The sequence below is a fragment of the Lissotriton helveticus genome, chromosome 8, assembly GCF_964261635.1.
Source record: "Lissotriton helveticus chromosome 8, aLisHel1.1, whole genome shotgun sequence".
Taxonomy (NCBI): Eukaryota; Metazoa; Chordata; class Amphibia; order Caudata; family Salamandridae; genus Lissotriton; species Lissotriton helveticus.
In genome coordinates, this window is record NC_136069.1 from 1,060,152,821 (window position 1) to 1,060,172,325 (window position 19,505).

The window sequence follows — 19,505 nt, forward strand, 5'->3', positions numbered from 1 at the left end:
TACGTGGAACTCATGAACAGTCGGTCGTTATATATTTCTTAGAAACCAGAACATGGAGTTAAGAAGAACACATGTGTATTTGAAATGTTTATTTACTAATGCCGTCTTCTCAGGCGTAGTACCTTAGATAATAAAAGTACACATATTATCAGTAGCAAAATTACCAGCATAGTTACTAGTACATAAAAAGTGAATGGTGATAGTATGTTAACATGCTGTAAATGAATAAGAGTTAGCAACACTTATAAGCAGCCGCGGGCCGTGGAGGGAGTTACGGTGAGGCAGGGAGGCGGGGAGGGGGAGAAGCAGGGTGGAGAATACAAGTACACATATTATCAGTAGCAAAATTACCAGCATAGTTACTAGTACATAAAAAGCGAATGGTGACAGTATGTTAACATGCTGTAAATGAATAAGAGTTAGCAACACTTATAAGCAGCCGCGGGCCGTGGAGGGAGTTACGGTGGGGCAGGGAGGCGGGGAGGGGGAGGGGCAAGGTAGAGAGGGCTCCACCCTGCTTCTCCCCCTCCCCGCCTCCCTGCCTCACCGTAACTCCCTCCACGGCCCGCGGCTGCTTATATCTCACCCTCCCTAATACACATATTATATTATTTGCTAAGAAGGTCTCTTTGTGTTGGTTTAGGGCGTGCCCATACTTTAGTGTCTTAGATTTGAAGGAATCACATCAGCATACACCAGCTCTCTCTTCATGTGAACCGCATCAACTGTTGTGTATGTGTGTTCGGCAAAGCAATATAAAACCCGCCTCATGCCCAGAATTGGCAGAAGTTGCACTTATGTTATGAGTATGAAGTCGTGGAGATCAGACCTCATAACAATTCTGTATCGTGTTGTTCTTGAAACTTTAGCACTCGCTGTACAGATATAGTTTAACAAGTAAAGCAGATAGTAGACCAATAACATATTATTCTCATGTAAACCACGATGAACTACTAGGTGGAAAGCTAAAGCAACAACTAAGTGTCGTGTGCAGAAGTTGCAAAAAAGGAAAAATGGCGTTTAAACCGGTAATGAGCCCATGCTAACTTAACACGGTGTAAAGATATCCAGGACCTAGATGACACCTCCTCATGATCCGGAAACGAACTGAATAAGATAATAGAAGTGCCATCTCATGAGAGCAGATTGCAAGTTTATATGTGGACGGTCCGCAAGGTAAAGCATTAAAAACTAGGAAAATTCAATGCTAAAGAAAAATAAAACAGCCAAGTACTTTATCGAGTCTTAAGCCAATAGGCAAGGTAAATAATAAAAACTTGACAAATAAGTCAATGAATTGTCAATGAAATGCTAGTACTCAGCATATGAAACATGAAAAAGGTCTATGACATAACTGTGTATGCAAAATAAGCTGCAACAGCCTCCAATAGGAAGTCACCGTCTTCATCCGAAAACAGTTCAGCCATCCAATTTAAAAGCGGAAAAGAACATACGTGCTCTCCCAGCACCGGATCCTCTATCACCATCAGAGGACAGCTCGGTGGGTTTTCAAGAAAGCTGTGTTCCAAGAAAGACTGTGCTGCCGCCAGTAAATTCCAGGGACCAAGTAGTCCATGCATCAATGCCACAGCCATAATCCTTTCGCCAGGACAAATCAACTCGTGAGTAATGATAGGAGTCATCAGCTGATTAAAGTCGACGTCAGGAGAAACCGGTCCGCAGAGACACAAATCAATGGCCCAATCGAAATCACAGGTCAGGCAGTGAAATACAGGCTGGACACAGGTGAAGTAGGAGAACCGAAAAGATAATCCATATGCCGTGCTTAATATCGCCAACGGCATTGTGCCATAATATTGTAGCATGCGATTGCGGAACAGTGTCAGCAGCTGCAGGGTCGGAGGTTGCATAGGAGGGACATCCATATTTAAAAATGTAAAAAAGCACAAGAGCGTCCGCTGGTAATGCAAGTAAAAATGCAATCCACGAACCAGAGTGCAGAAAATGGAATGAAAGGGAGCAGGGATGACTCCAAAGATTTTCTCAAATGAAGTCACGAGACCACTGGTAACAACTTTAAAAAAGTGTGCCAGGGATTTTGTGGAGGATGCGTTAAAGATAGTCGGAAACATGTTGCTGAAATTGAAAGGCAAACCTGTGTACGGGTGTTCGCTATGTGAAGTACGAAAGTTTCACGGGCCGAACTCAAGGCCACCTCTCTCTGAGACAAAAGAGCTCTTATTCTTGTCATGCCGTTGAAACGTGTCCCAAGGTTGGTATTTGTGGCCAGATTGAAAACTCCCTATGTTCATGTGTGGGAGGAAATAGAACATTTCTGCAGCAAATAACCCGTTCACTTACTGTTACGATAAAAGGAATACTTTTAATTAACTCAGAACAATCTTCATTATTGAGCATCAAATAACTACCATTTTCCAACAACTTGAACGTGGGGATGATAGCAGGAACTGGCGTGCCTTGCAACACGCAAGCCATATTTGGTCGGTGTTTGTTGCATGAATCGTGTAACTGTATGTGCCTACACATTAGTGAATGATCTGGCGTCTCAGTGCATTCCTCTCCATTCAGATAAACTTCTTGATCATCTTTGAAACATCTGTATGTGTATGGAAGCGACCAGACCTCATGAACAAAAGCACTACCTAAAGGTTCATAAAGACCTATTGGTATATATTTCATACAATTTGAAAACTTATATAAAGCAAAAGGCAGCGTTATTAAACCGTGGATAAGGCATGTTGCCAAAAAACCCGCAATCCTCTGCTGATGATGTCACTGAGCATGTCATGAATGATGTAATATGTGACATCATCAGTAGTGGATTATGGGTAATAGTATCTCTAGTTTACTCCCCTATAGCTGTCTTTCTTTTAACATAAGTGTGTGTTTCCTTCCCTTATACTTACTGTTTTTGGTTCGCTTCCAGTTCGCGTACCAGCGAGCGAACTAGGAAGCGAACTAAGAGAAATAGAGGTTGGCACAGTTCCAAATATTGTACCAATTTTTTAATAACGGGGAGGTAGTTCTGAAAAGAACTTTTTTTTTTATTTTTCTGAACATTTTTTTACTGTTTTTGAATTTTTCGGAACAGTTTTATATTTTTTTGGGTTTTTCTTGGAGGGGGCAATGAAAACGATTCATTGTAAAGGGCTCAACAGGAGCAACAAAACAAAAAAAAGAAGTATTTATTATTTTGGGCGTTTCGGACAAACTTGCATATGATAGTCAATAGCTCTGTTGATCAGAGTGATGCTTCTTTCTCCGTAGGAAATGAATCCATCGCAAAATACGCAGGTGTGTTTTACTTCACCAAATCTCATTTGTATATTTGGCACCATCTCCCTGCCCTCTGGTCCCGTTACTTCCGGTACAACAGATCTTCTGGCCATAATAGGGAGATTATCTAGGTCGTTCCGAAACTGTGCAGCACTGTAGTTGTTAGGATGCCACCTAGTCATATGGCGATGCATTGTGTAGTTTCCGAAACTGTATTTTTTGTCGGTCCCTCTGGACAGTCTATCTTGACATATAAGGCAAGTTACGTATCTTGCATTTACTTTTTTCTGACCTTTGGGAATTTTAAAAAATTGCCAAATGAAGTTTTCTTTCCGGTGAGACGTCTTGGGCTGCTCAGGCAAAAACTGCCTCTCTTCGTGCTCGTCCTCCTGTTCCTCTTCTTCTTCTTCTTGTTGAATTACAACTTGAGCAGGTGGTCCACTCTTCCTTGGATGTGGTGGAGGTGGTGGGGAAGCACCAGCTGAAGCTACTAAAGAAGCCATTGCTCAGTGATCACAAAGGGTCTTTCTCTCACAATGATGAAAGTCAGAGTGAGGAAAGAAGGAGGGATTTTCATCATTTGGGAAAAACAAGAGTTCTCAACCAATCAAAAGTGTTCATTTTAGATTATATGACCTAGTCTTACATCATTAGGAAACCAAAAGTGAAATGAACCAATGAAAAGTGTTATTACCAAGTCACATGACTTGCTGTGTTTACGTTAAGCGCTTTGCAGGGCCTCCCTGTTTGCTTCCAGAAACCTGCGCTTTGGCACTCGCTTCGCGTACCAGTTCGCTAACGTAGCACGTCATATGACGTATCAAGCGACAACGTGGAACGTCATGCGGACGGGAGGCGTCACGATGTTGTTTTCTAACGCGGCACTTGCGGTAAAGAAACGTTTACCGGCTCGCGGTCTATTTCGCGGCATCAAGGTCAGCTAACGGGAAGCTTCCTGATTCGCGAAGCGGGAACGAAGAAAAAAAAAATATTTAAAAAAAAAAATATTCATAAACATATAAAATATATTTTTGGATTTAAAGAAGAATACATTTTACAGCTACAGATATTAGCTGTTAAAAAACCAATGAAATTCACTGAAAAAACCATAGGTTATAGACCATATATAGTTAGGAATTAGCATTTACAAAACCTTGAAAATTCACTGAAAAAACCATAGGTTATAGACCATATATAGTTAGGAATTAGCATTTAAAAAACCTTATTTTACTCACACAAAACCATTGAAATTCCATATATAGTTAGTTGCACTAACTATATATCGCGCACCTGCAATCCACTGCTGATCATGTCACATATTACATCATTCATGACATGGTCAGTGACATCACTGATGACATCACTGATGACATCTCAAATGACATCACTGATGACATCACTGATGACAACATCCAGTGACTGTATGTTTCTGTAAAGTTAAAATATATCTTACATATTGAAGAATGAGTGGATGTATAAGTGTCTGGATGAAGGATTTAGTAGGTGCGTGACTGACTGTATGAGTGAGTGATTAAATGTGTCTCACTGAATGCATGGGTTAGTGACTAAACTGTCTTAATTTGTGCATCATTATGTCTGTTGTTCTGTAAACTGCTGCATGTGTTGATCATTAGCTATACGAGAGGCTATATGTGTTATTAATTGCTTGCCCAAGTATTTCTATGGGAGATTGAGTTTGTGTGGGGGTGGCTGGAAGGTGTGTGACTCTATGCATAGATGTGTGAACAGTTTATTCACTAGGTGTATGAGTTCAAGAGTGCATGTGGAAACAGCTACATGGGCAGTTGACTGTGTGCATGAGTGTATTGATGAGTGAATGGATATCTCAATGCTACATGTCATAGTAAGTACATATGTAAAACACAGTACATGTGAGAGTTGGCATATATAAATAACTGTGCATGAGAGCCACCGAATGAGTGAGTGGTTGTATCGATCATTGTGAACTTGTATCAGGGATTGTATAAGAGAGTAAATATGTGTTAGTATATGTTTCAATAAGTAAGGTGTGTTTAACTGTATAGTTGAAGAAATGGAGATGAGATTGTTTCTTTGCATGACTGACTGGGTGTGTGAGTAACTCCATGGATGAGTGGAAGTGTGTGTGTCTGTATACACTGAGTGTATCTAAGGTTATATTAGAGTCTGAAGAGGTTTATCGTATTAGCACAAGAATGATGTCAAATGAGATGTCATCAGTGATGTCATCAGTGATGTCATTTGAGATGTCATCAGTGATGTCATCAGTGATGTCACTGACCATGTCATGAATGATGTAATATGTGACATGATCAGCAGTGGATTGCAGGTGCGCGATATATAGTTAGTGCAACTAACTATATATGGAATTTCAATGGTTTTGTGTGAGTAAAATAAGGTTTTTTAAATGCTAATTCCTAACTATATATGGTCTATAACCTATGGTTTTTTCAGTGAATATATATATATATATATATATATATATATATATATATATATATATATATATATATAAAATTATAATCGCTCGGCACCCTCAGTGTACCTTCGGGGTCCAGTTGAGGGTGATGCAGGTACACTGAGGGTGCCGAGCGTCGAGGGCGGTGTGCCAATTACGTTCCCACCCCCCTCCTGTGACCCATGGTGTACTTTCCCGACACCATTTAAGTGCAGAAACCATGAAGTTGGAAGCCTCCTAAACCAGGAGTAATTAGGAAGCAATCATTTCTTCCTAATTTTTTGCACTTTTTCACTTTTTTTGTTGTTTTCACTTTCACGTCCCTAGGTAAGGGTGGGCCTTAGCGTGTCCATACCGCCAGGGTTTAATACACCAATAAGACCTGAAGAATGCCTGGTAACATTACACTGTTTCATGGCTGAAACATGTCGACTGATTTATAAGGAAACTACCACTCAATTAACTGTGGACTCTTTTCCAAACACCTAATTTTAATGACTTGTCCTTAGTGATCAAAAAATAAAATTGTTTCTGGTACACTACTGACTATTTTTAAATCCTCACCACTCATTAGTTTAATTTACTTTACACAACACGCCCGAATCTCACTTTCCTGCTCCGCAGTAAATCTGGCGTCGCAGCACACCAAAGAGGCACTCTGTCTCTTTGGTGGGGCCCGATGATGAAGCATGTCATCACTAGGTGGTGAGTGAGGGCCTTCCTGAAACGTCCTGAATTTGGCCGTCAATAACCCCCCTTTCTTAGTTGCTCCTAACTGTGGTCTGTGTGAACCACTCAACACTCTTTTCTTGTTTACTGGTAATACAAAGCCGGACTAAAGACATAGCAATAAACAGAAGGGCAGAGGTATGCCTCGATCTCTCTGCGGGTCATTACTTTCAAATCCAAATATCACCATCTCTGGTGAAAGGACAACCGGGATACTGAGCATGGAATTTAAAAATCGCTCTACATCCAAAAGAAAGACCCCCAATTTTGGGGAGCCAAAGAACATATGTACTTCATTGGCTGCTGAGAGGCTGCATCTTGGACAACAATGGCCCCCACGGCCCCCCATTTTGACATTTCAGCCGGCGTGTAATAAGGATCCAGCAAAGCCATACAGCCTTAAAATCGTAGACTTCCAGATACTAACACACTGCTGGCCAGTTCAAGAGCCTGACTAATGTCCACCCCTGTATTACCCAGCTTAGCCTCCCACTTGGCATTCTGTAGAGAAAGATCATCTGGAAGGCCTGATAGTAAGTGCTGATACACTACGCCAATTCTTGACCTCCTCTGAGTCAATTCAATCAATGTAATCTTGTCAAACAAGGTGGTAGCTTGACCCTTCATTTTAACAACAAAACTTCGGATCTGCAGATATTTAAAAAAATAAATCATATGTATTGAGATAGAATTTATCCTTTAGAAATTAAAAGGAGGCCATTTTCCCATCAAAGCCTAAATCACCAAGAGCTCCCAACCCTAGCGACAACCACCTAAAAATGGTCTGATCTTGAAAAATGGACGGCAAAGAGTCTAGCAGCGGTGAATGGTGTATAGGAATTAATATTGGGAATCGACCATTTACGCCGAATCTTACGCCAAACTGAAAACATGGCCCCAAAAACCTTAAACTTAGTCTTCTTATAATAGCTGGGTTCAAGAATCCGCAATAAGATCCCCTTAGCATCCTCTCCAAGCCCTATTTCATAGATAGTAGGTCTACAGAACGACTGCACCACCGCCCTGTCCCCGAGCAATGGCAGGCCAAAATGTTGGAGCAGGGCGGACTAGTAATATAGCAAAAGATTCGGAACTGACCAACCCCCTCGGACTCTCGAGAGGCCCATCCACTTAGCTGCCCTACGAGGGCGACGATACCCCCAGAGAAATCTATTGCAGGTCCTTTCTGCTCTGGCCAGGCTTATTTGTGAGAACTCCATTGGAATGGTTCTGAATAGATATAAAAACGTAGGTAGAACCAACATTTTAAGGACGTTACACCTACCATACAAAGAGAGATGTAAGTTGTCCAATCTTACTAGGATAGAGTTAACTGATTCAATAACCCGCAAAATATTCAAATCTGGAATATTGCCAACTAGGGCAGAGATTTTAACCCCTAGATATGTTGCAACTTGAACCACTGGGGCTTGAGAAGGACCCATAGCGGCAGTTTGAATAACCTGGGTTTTGGTGATATTGAGCTTGTAGCCAGAGAGCTCACCATACTGTTCTGCTAGGTTCTTTAGGACAGAGAAGGCAGATGCAACATCCCTGGTTAAAGCTACAATATCGTCGGCATAAGCCAATGTCTTGTACTCGGTAGCATTGACCCTAACCAGCAGAATATTTAAAGAACACTCAATTTTGCTTAAAAAAGGGTCGATGTACAGGGCAAAAAGCAAGGGCGAGCAGGGACAACCCTGCCTAGTGCCCCTGCTAATGCTAAATATTGTTGACACCAGACCAGAAACGCAAAAAGTGGCCACTGGAGCAATATAAAGCGATTGAACTGCCTGGATAAACTCAAGACTAACACCTTTCCAACGGAGAACTGCCCACAAAACCCCCCAAGCGGCCCTGTTGAACGCCTTCTCGGCGTCCAACAGGATCGCTCCAAGGGGAGACTCAGTAACCTGAGCCCAATTCAGAAGTGCGATAACCCGGCGGACATGGTCGGCCATATCCCTGCCCTGGATAAAGCTGTGCTGCCATAATGAAACCAATGGAGAGATCACCAAGGCTAATCTGGTGGACAACATTTTGGAATACATTTTACTGTCTGTATTTATAAGAGATATAGGGCAAAACGAGGAAGGGTCAAGCTCTGGTTTGTCTTTCTTTCTAAAGAGAACGATAGTAGTTTGGCGCCATGAGTCCGGTATGTTGCCTTCCTGTGCAGCACTAAGAACTGAGAGAAAATCCACCCGAATCTCCAAGCGGAACACACTATAAAATTCCAAAGGAATAGCATCTGAGCCTGCAGCTTTGCCGTTCGCTAATGAATTCATTGCTAGCTCAATCTCTTCCCATTCTATGGGGGCAGATAGAGCTTCATTCTGTTGGGCCGTAACATGAAGGGTATTAATGTCCTGAAGAAAAGTATTTTCCTCTGTATACAATGTGCGATAGAACTGCTAAAAAACACCCATCCTGTGTGTCATGAACATGGCCTTGATAATCTTGGATCTTAGTGATACGGTTGGCCAGACTCCTCTGCTGGAGTCGTTTGGCCAGGACCCTGCCAGATTTTTCCCCAAACTCGAACATCATAGTACAAAACTGTAAGAACTTAGCAGCCAGGTCCTGACCAAAGAACTCCAGCAGACCAGCCCTAGTTTTAGCAACCAGTAACTGACTTTGACCTTTGTCCCGACCCTCCTTAATAGCACCTATTAATTGAACCTCTGCAACCCTCAACTCCTCAATACGCCTTCTAGTTTGTTCTTGGATTGTCCTCCGTTGACAGGCCGAGAAACTCTGCGTCTCCCCCCGGACTGCAGCCTTAAGTGTATCCCAGACTGTGTTACCAGAAGCTGTCCCCCTATTAATATTTACAAATTCAATTAACCAATTCCTCATGTGTTCTAAATAAGACTGTTCCAGTAATAGTTTTCTTTTGAATGTCCAGACCCTTGGGACACCAGGCCCGTGAGAAAGAGGACATTCGACGATCAGGGGATTGTGATCTGACAAAATTCTTGGGGGGGGCTGAAATAGAAGTAACCTCAGCAAGCTGATCCGACATAAAAAAATAGTCCAACCGGGACATTTTATTATGAGGGGCAGAATAATATGTAAAGCCATCTTGATTTTTATTATGGCGAAACCAGAGGTCAATCAAACAGTGCTCTTGAACCAGAGCTTGGAGCGCCCTAATGACTTTAGGCTTCTTGCCCACATATCTTTGACCACCTGCTAAATTCAAATCAGCAAACAAATTAATATTCATATCCCCACACAAACAAATAGGATGAGGTCATAATGCCAGCTCTACATTCAAATAATATACTACTGCCGGGTCGTCTAAATTTGAGCCGTACACTGTGCAAACAGTTAAAGGTCTGCCATTGATTGTCAACTCAGCGATTACCCATCTCCCTGCGCTACCATGACTAGTTTTCCTACATGATCCAACCCCCCGTCTCAATAGAATTGCCACCCCTCTAATCATAGAGGTCTGGCGGGAGCATCCGATTAAATCAAACCCTGGAAATAATCACGATTGCTCCAGGGAACATGCGTTTCTTGCAAACAAAGTACATCTATTTGCAGAGCTTGAATGATTCTCGAGAACAGGGCCCTTTTCTTACCATCATTCAGCCCACATATATTCCAAGAACCTAGGCGGAATTTACACTGCGCCATTTACTATCATAAGAGAGCCTGACCCGAAAAGTGCGTACAGAACAATTTTAATCCACCCTTCTAGAAATGAACATACTCTAAGGATACCAGTACCAACAAAAGTGCCACGAATATACTTTAAATTCAAGCATTTTTTTTTATTTTTGAACCCCTCCCACTCCCCCCTGACCACCCTCCCAACCCTTAGCCACCCTAACCCCACCCACCTGTAGCCCCCCTACCCCCGCACCCCCCATGTAAGGCAATAGGACCGAGGGCCTTGTGATGGAAGGACTGGTTTGGCACAATTTCCCCTGGTGTCATTGCCAAGCTATTAATAACGGGTTGGGGTTTCGGCCGTGGGGAGAAAAGGAGAAAAGAAAAAGAATATAGGAACCAAACTCTTCCCCAACAAATGGCCAATACCCCCACTTAAGGACCCTTAGGTTCTTGAAGAAAAAAGACATAGGAAAACATAGCTTTAGAGCCTAAAGTGAGTTCAAAAACTCCTTAGCCTGAACTTCAGAAACAAAAAATCTGGTCTGGCCCTGATAAATAATTGTAGGTTTAGAGGGAAAGAGCAACAATACTTGAGCTCCCTTTGACTGGAAAGGTGCTATTAGCTGTCGGAGATGCCACCTCCGCTCAACAGTAGCTGGACAAAAGTCAGGCCTGACAAAAAACTCACATCCTTTCCCAGCCCGCCTCCTATCTGGCCTGGCTAAATCATAAATCTTTTCCCTGGCTAGAAATTTATTCAAGCATATTAAGATAGGGCGAGGCTTATCCTCAGTTTGGGCAGTCCGTTGCCTCCGCTTAAACGGAAAGCGATGTGCCCGCTGGACTTCAGGTTGCCAGTCCCACTGTTTAACCTCAGGAAATGCTTCAGTGAACAGTTCGACGACAAACTGCCTGGTGTCCGACCCTTCCATCCCTTCCGGGACTCCCAAAACTCTCAAGTTGTTCCTCCTTGCTCTGTTTTCAATGTCTGTGAGTTTCCACAGCATGTCGTCACTTTGAGTTTTAATGAGGTCTGTAATGCCCCTCTGAGTGTCCATGTCATCTTCTAGAGTGGAGATCCTCTCTTCCGCCTCCACGATTCTTGAGGCAATATTCGAGCATGTTTTTGCTACTCTCCTGATAGAGTTTTTCACCCTGCGGCACGCGCCCACAGCGTCCCCGCCAATTCCCGCTCCCGATACTTGCACTGCTGGGGACTGTTCCACCACAGTGGCTAACTTCAAAGAGCCGGCCCCCCGGGCTGTCGAAACGCGTCCTGTGGAGGCAGAAGCCGGATTCTTCACCTGGGCTTTAGGCGGCATGACTAGTAAGCATGGGCGTAAAATCCGTTCCGCTCGCGGATTTTCGGTAAATTCGCAATCCGCGAACTCTCGCGAACTTGCCGAAAATTGGTAAAATCCGTGCGAAGCGGATTTTTTGCTTGGTCGCACTTGCCAACTGAATACTATACAATTTCGCGGGAGTAAATACTTGCGAACACGTAGATGCGGCGGGCAGCGACAATCTCGCAATTGCGAGATTGCAAAATTTGCAATTTCGCACAAGAAATCCACCAGCAGGCAGCATAAACCTTGAAAATTATGATTTTTATCAGAATAACTCCTCAGGTTGACATTTGCCTGCACTTTTTCTTTGCAAGGAGTTCATTTTGGGGGGTGGGGGTGGGAGGAAGGAAGTGCCCCACAGTCTCCAACTTCCTGTTCCTGTCCACCAGGCTCCTCCCAGTGCTTTCTTCATGTGCTGGTCACTTTGATTTGGATCTTGACCTGGAAGGATTACTTTTGTGGATGCTGCTGGATATTTGGATTTTTGCAAAACTGAAAGCACTCAGCAGGTGCAAAAGTTCAATCTTATCATTAGTAACCATTCCCTGTAGTGCTTCCTGAGGGGCCCCTTCAGAGTTCATTTGCCTACTTGCAACTATTCTATGACCCTGCTCTGACCCTCACAGCAGGCTCAGAGAATAGCTACAAGTATACAACAAAGGTCCTGTTAAAAAAATTACAGTGCAACAGAAAGCAATTACAGACAAAACTGAAAGCACTCAGCAGGTGCAAAAGTTCAATCTTATCTTAGTAACCATTCCCTGTAGTGCTTCCTGAGGGCCCCCTTCAGAGTTCAGCAAATTACAGATAAGGAAGCAGGTGCCAGCCAGACTGGAAGTTTAAATTCAGTGACACATTAATCAACCCCAAATTAATTCATGTCAGTTGAAGCAGGGCAGGTGTGCTTGCTTTTTTTCACCCCCATAATCTACAGTGATAAACCAACCAGAAGGTGGCAGTGATGTACCAGAGGGTGGCATGGGTGTACCAGAGGGTGGCAGTGGTGAAACAGAGGGTGCTGTGAACCTGTGATGATGAACCAGATGTAGAAACAACATAGTCGCGGCCGTTGCGAGCCGACAAGTAAGTTCGCAATTGCGAACTGGTACAGAACTCTCGCGAACTGGCAGAAATCCTTGCGAACACAAAAAAAATTCCGCAAATTCGCAAGAGTTCGCGGATTTTGCGATTGCGAATCCGTAAATACGCAAGTTCGCGGATTGCCAATTCGTAAAATCCGCCCATGCTTAATGACTAGGCACGGAGAACCAAACAGCTGAAAGATGGAGCCGCAGCCAGAGCAACAAGCGGAGGAGCCCGTCCGCAGAGAGAGAATCCAGCTGGTGAGTCGATTCCTAGAGACCAGGGGCCCCCACAGCATAGCATTTTTTTTTAAACTGAAGTAACTGAAGTTATTGAATAGGTTTTCAAAAGTCCTGCCCAATTTCAATCTTCAAGAGCCATAATACACCGTAGATCAGCGAGTAAACCAGGAGAGAGTGTTTCACCCAGCTCACTCAGCCGAGTGACCGGCCGCCATCTTGCCCACGTGAAAGCCCTGTCTGATATGGAATGGGCCACTATTCTCAAATACCCATAAGCAGATTTCCCGTAATTCCCAGTTCAAGTTCATACAGCTCTCAGTACTACATAGAGCATACTTACTTAACACCACACAAGGTACATGTGATGTACCCATCGGCCTCTTCAGGGTGCCCACGTTTTCATACACCTAACGCAGACTTAATTCATATGATCTGGTCATACCCATCTCTGTCTGTTATTGGGGTAAGTTTCAGAGGGTCTCTCACATCTGTCAATGATAACTTCTTGGTGTCTATGGAATCCTGGGTTTGCCCCTCTCCCCAAAACAGCTAAAGTGATCCAATTCTTCGCCAACCTTACCTTACTATTGGCAAAAAGAATGCTCACACAATGGTGGAAGACAAATAAGGCACCAAGATAGGGGGCTTGGGGTGGAGGTTCTGTGCTGGGACACTGCAAAAGGCACAGCTCTGAGGCGAGAGTAATATAGAGGGCTTCGTAAAAAAAACAATCTCGATGGATTGGGCTCACCTGCTGGAGTAATTCTGGGCACACATATCTGATACCTAGCAGGCATAGAGGAACGTTTATTCTACTCACCTAACTGCCTGCATATTGGGCGCATACCCACACACTGCCATATCGAAGCACTTTACAAGCCTCCCAATCATGTACACCATGAACCAAAATGGACCACTCAAACTAGTTTTGGGAGTTAGGGAGGGGTTGTTTAATCTTTTTGTCTGTGACTGTTTTTCTCTTTGTAAAACAGCGTTTAAGAATATATTGATTGCCTACTGTCTTAACCCTGCCAACTAATATGTCTTATCAAGAACGAGGTATAATTTACAAACATATCTGCAATGAGTCAGTAATAGGAATGGAATAAGTATGTGAAATACCTGTAAATTGAAAATCAATAAAGTAAGTTTAAAAAGAAATTCAAATCTATATAATGAGTTGCATAGATTATGAATACTTAAAGGCAGTGATTATCACTCTGCACACACACACAGACACACAAATGCTGTGTCTTTATTGGTCATGTCACTTGCATGTGCTCGATTGTTTGACTTTCTGCTTTTCACTGCAATGCTGTTATTGAAATTGTATTTTGATGTCAACTAATGTTGCTCTTAAATAACTTATTAGTAGGCATTTTAAAAAAAAAACTATTTACGTTTTACTACCTGAGCCAATTTAACATTTCACCAATGTATTATGCCGTCCACTATGTAAGTTCATACATTATGGGTGTTAGATAGGAAGCAGTGACATTTTTTAGTAGAACATGGCTTTGATTCTATTCTATTGTCAGTTTCAGCACTGCAGGAAGTCCAATGTTTGTTTTTTCAAGTGTGCCAAAGAGGAGGCATTGAACTGATATGGCACCATTTTCTCAGCTCGTACATCATGTCTGAATTGTATTACTTGCCAGTTATTCATTACATTTGTATGTTCTTATCTATTTCTGTCCTATAATCCTTTGTTTCTCTAAAACATGCTTTGTCAAAGTTAGCTTTGGAGTAACAGTGAAATCTTAGTGTATTGGCTATTGAGATCGGTAGTCTTTCGCGACCTGGAGAATGGGGATGGCCAAATATGCATTCCAAGAAGTATGCAATATGTACCCACAATATGTTTATTATAGATTTGTGGGCGCTTTTCCAGTTATCAAAAGCCGAGATTAGGGAGAATGCATAACAATGAAGATATTTGGGTGACTACATGCTCCATCCCTTTGGGCACTAGTTTTCTAGCTCTATGATTTCTTGAGTTGGATTCTGGTACAGACCAATAGGTGTCTTAAAAGCTTCTAAGGCAGTGTTTGGTTAACTAAACGGACTAATAAAATGGTGTTCCCATAACATGAAGCAGTGTAATCACATAACAAATCCTTCTGCTACAATCCTATTTGTGAGCAAGCTCTATCACCAGATAGGATCAGTAGCTCACACGTTAAGTTCCTATTAACTAAATGTGAGTGACAAAGTAGGTTTGAAAGAAAGATAACAGTGTTACTAAAAAATAAGAAAATGCTACTTTGACATTCCTAAACCTCAGACATGAAAAATTAAGACAATGATACGCGGTCTAATTATTCCACCTTCTTACAAATTGGTTCTTTTGTAATGCACTGGTAATACCACAGGTGGGATATCCGTTATACTTGTGACCAAGCACCCAATTCTAAATCAGGCCCTAGATTTGGAGCAAGAAGTCACACATTCAAATCTAGGCTTTACTCACTTTAAAAAAACAGGATATTCCACGCAAATTACTTAATCTCGCTCTGCCTCAGGTAATTCTTTTGTCACAGCCAATATGGTCTAGAGGCATACATTAGGAATATTATATACGTACACCTTTTCTTGTGAAGTGTGCCCAGATGACACAACATCTGATGGATGAGAGCTGTGACCTTGTGTCTCTTATATCTCAGATAGAGCTCCCTCCATCATTGAGGCATGGCGACATACAGTAAAATATCTAAGTGTCATTTTACATTGATGATATCAGTTTGACCTCTTGTATAGTTTATGTCTCTGAGGAATCATTCAGTGTGTGCATGAGAAAGTCCTCTGCATGTTCAAAGATCATCTGTACTCACCATACTTTTTTTTTATTTACAGGTTTCTGTATGACCATTTCCCTGCTTTCCATCGTCTATGGTGCTATACGCTGCAACATCTTGGCAATTAAGATCAAATATGATGATTACGAGATTAGTGTGAGACCTGTGGCCTACCTGTGCGTATTCCTCTGGAGGAGCCTGGAGATCGCCACTAGAGTCACTGTCCTGGTCCTATTCAGCTCTGTCCTACAAATCTGGATCCTCCCAGTGGTGCTGGTGAACTTCTTTGTTTTTTTCTTTTACCCCTGGGTCCTCTACTGGCAGAGCAAGTCCCCTTTCCCTGAGAATTTAGAAAAGGCCCTTTCAAGGTTGGGCACGGGAATCGTTCTGTGTCTTTTGACATTCTTGTATGCGGGCATTAACATGTTCTGCTGGTCAGCTGTTCAGCTGAAACTAAATGATCCAGACTTGATTAACAAATCCCAGAACTGGTACAGAATGGCTGTGTATTACATGCTACGGTTCATTGAGAATGCCTTTCTCTTGCTTTTGTGGTACATCTTTAAAACGGATGTCTACACATACGTATGTGCCCCTTTGCTGGTGCTCCAACTACTGATATGTTACTGCTTTTCTGTTTTGTTCATGCTTGTGTTCTACCAGTTTTGCCATCCTTGCAAGAAGCTCTTTTCTTCCAGCATCTCAGAGGGCTTGCTTGCATGCTTCAAGTTCCTTTGTTTCATATGCAAGCCTCTAAATTCTTCTGACTCACTAGAAAAAGGGGACATAAAGTCTTTCAACGATTTTGGTGATAATGTGCCAGCTGGTAGCAAAACCAATGAGTCCCAGAACGTGAATGCCGGCGAAGAAGCGGTTGCCAATTCCTGAAGCTAGGAACAGGCTTATTCTCACAGTGCAGATGGCATTGCAGCCATTGAGTATCAAAACACAGAGGTTATCTGTGTTCTGTGGTGTCTGGGCACCGTTGTTGCCCACTCAAGAGCACCTGTATAGGGATGCCATTTTGCCAGAAAGTAAAGCGGATGCTGTGGTAACGTTTACATAGATCTCATACAAAGATGGTGGCAGCCTCTCCACAGTCCTCATGTCGGTACATTTTGTGTTTTGCATTTTTGGGACAGGTTTGCCCCACAAAGGGGTGTTCTGGTTTGGCATTTAAGACAGATATCCTTTTTGTGGCAGGAGATGTCATTTCAGTAGTATTTTGTCTTATTAATGACAATGAAGGTTGGAGAACAAATGACAAATTCACATTTCATGAAAGTCAATCAGACTCAGGGTTTGTAACGTTGGGAGTCACAATATCGAAGTTTTAACATCAACCTGCACTCCTATTGACGCCACAATACCGACCACCAAGATATTGCCAAGGTAAGTAGTTAGAATAGCAATTCTTCCGTTCCCTATATGTGCTTACCATGACCATATAGAGGTATTTTATATTGCTGTGTGGATACGTGTGCAGGTAAAAATTATTGGCCTTGATATTGTGGCGTGACGCCCATTTATACAGCTTGACAAGTACTAAGTATTTCTACGAGCTACTCCTTTTACTCTGTAAATATTGTGTGAATAGTGTTGAACCACAGTGCCTGAGGGGCAATTGGTTAGGCAAAACTGTGTAACTAAAAGTTTTTGTTGGTGGCACAACAAAATTATGGTAAATATTGTGGCCAACATAGATATCTTGTTCGGTGCTGTGTACTGTGCACTGTCTGCACTCTAGTCAAATAAATCATTGGGAATATTTTGTGTGGAGGAAAATGTTTTACTGCATTTTTCTGTATTTCTACCTGTAACTTGCAACTGTTTCTTATACTTAGCATCTTATGGAACTTATACCTGCTAGGCTTGAGAAAGTGCTTAGCTATATTGTCTATTCTGGCCTCCCTTGTTTTTCGAAAGAGTGCCAATCAGTTCCAGTGGGCACTGACATATATTACATAGCAGTATCTTCAGGCCAACATTTAAAAATTATGAATTGCCAGAATATGATCAGTTATATGGTAGTTGTCAATAGACACATTATTAAAACTCCGCAAACTCATTTGAAGCTTTGCAAATAATTTTCCATGGCCATAAACATTACTCCCTGGCCAGAAAATACCTTGTGCAAAGGACTTTCTATCTAACAAATACCCTGATTTCACTTTTTCCCACAACAGCCCTTCTAAATTTTTACAGAACCCTCCAATGCTTTTCCCCTCTAAGAACTGGTACAACCTGCCTTCAAAATAAATGGATGGCGGCTGTGATTACCAACTCTAATTGGAGCTTCTTTAATAATAAAATATGCACAAGGTAGAAAATCGATGCTAGGGCTGCCATGGAACCCCTGACTCATTTTGTTTTAAGTTTTAAAAGTAAAGTTTATTAAGTAGGAAAAATGGAAGTAACAAAACCACAGGTTCACAATTTAATATAATAACAATGTTCTGAAAACATCTGAATAATAATAAGATACAACAGGAAAATATTTGCAATTATATGTAGAAAACAGGATAAGGATGAGAGAAAAAGAAAATAGAAAGATGCATAAATAAAAGCACTTCTCGTACTGCAATTAGCATCATTTTAAACAGTAGTGGAATTACAAAAATCATAGAGTACATATTATCAGGGAAACAAAAAAGGCAAAACATATTACTCTTAGAATTGAATCTCTGATAAGAAAAAATATATATTCAAGGAAGTTTAGATACTTCATAGGTTAAGGGCTGATGTATGAAAGTCTTTAAAGTGGAGGAATCTAGAAAAATGGTTACTGGAGACCAAACAGAATTTTGTTTAATAGTTAGAGACATTGGGACAGTAAACGCTCTATCTAGTCTATGATCAGAACAAACACCATACCACCATGCTTGAAAGGAGATATGCAGAGCATTCTTCCAATTTTTTGTAATCTGTTGAAATGTGACGGTAATTAATAAGTCTACAATTTGGTGTACAGTCTTAATATCGAGTCATTTATTTCGACTGGACATAATATCGACTAGAGAATATCGAGATGGCATTAATATCGAGGTAAGTAATATCGATTTTTTTTTTATCGATTGTTATGTATGTAAAAAATATCGACATAAAAAATATCGAGTAAGTAATATCGTCAGTAAAAAATATCGATATGTGTATTAGTTTAAAAATATCGAAAGTTGTGTTATCGACTGTCACAATATCGACTCTCATGATATCGAATTTTAATATGTATATATATAATATGTAATAGTTCAATGTACATTGTTTTAATGTTTTATAATAGCATTTTGTGTTAAAATGTATTAATTTTATTTATTTATTTATATAGAATTAATGTTAAAAATTATTAATAAATAAAAAAAAAATTATATTACTATAATAATTTCTAGGAGCGGGTAGTGGGTTTTTAGGGGAATAGGGTGGGAAGTATTTTAAATATAATTAATTAATTATGTAAATATATTAATTGGTATTAATTAATTAATTATGTAAATATATTAATTGGTATTAATTAATTAAATATGTAAATATATTAATTGGTATTAATTAATTAAATATGTAAATATATTAATTGGTATTAATTAATTAAATATGTAAATATATTAATTGGTATTAATTAATTAAATATGTAAATATAATTATTAGTATTAATATGTAATTAATTGTTAAATTACTATTTAATTAAATATATAATATGTAATTGGTAAATATGTTATTTTAATAGCTTATTTTAGAATTATGCTTATTTAAATAATTTTTTTCATGTAGCCGGTTGTGGGATTATAGGGGATTAGGGTGGGAAGTAATTTAATAGTAAGTAATTAAATCTGTTAATTAATTAATTGGTAAGAATAAGTAAATACTTGTTATTTATCTAAAATATGTTAATTATATATAATTTAATTGTTAATTTATTTAAATAAATGGAATTATTGTTGAATATGTAAAATCAAACTTTTTTAGGATATGT

At 40.7% G+C, this 19,505-nt stretch overlaps 1 protein-coding gene across 1 annotated transcript in view; it reads left to right on the forward strand.

The window, feature by feature from the left end:
• XK (X-linked Kx blood group antigen, Kell and VPS13A binding protein) overlaps nt 1-16,426 on the forward strand; it is a 92,634-nt gene extending 76,208 nt beyond the window's left edge. The window contains exon 3 of the mRNA XM_078658938.1: nt 15,597-16,426. Coding sequence (XP_078515064.1) covers nt 15,597-16,426 — 830 coding nt within the window. The remainder of the gene's footprint in view (nt 1-15,596) is intronic.
• Nucleotides 16,427-19,505: the final 3,079 nt, after the last annotated feature.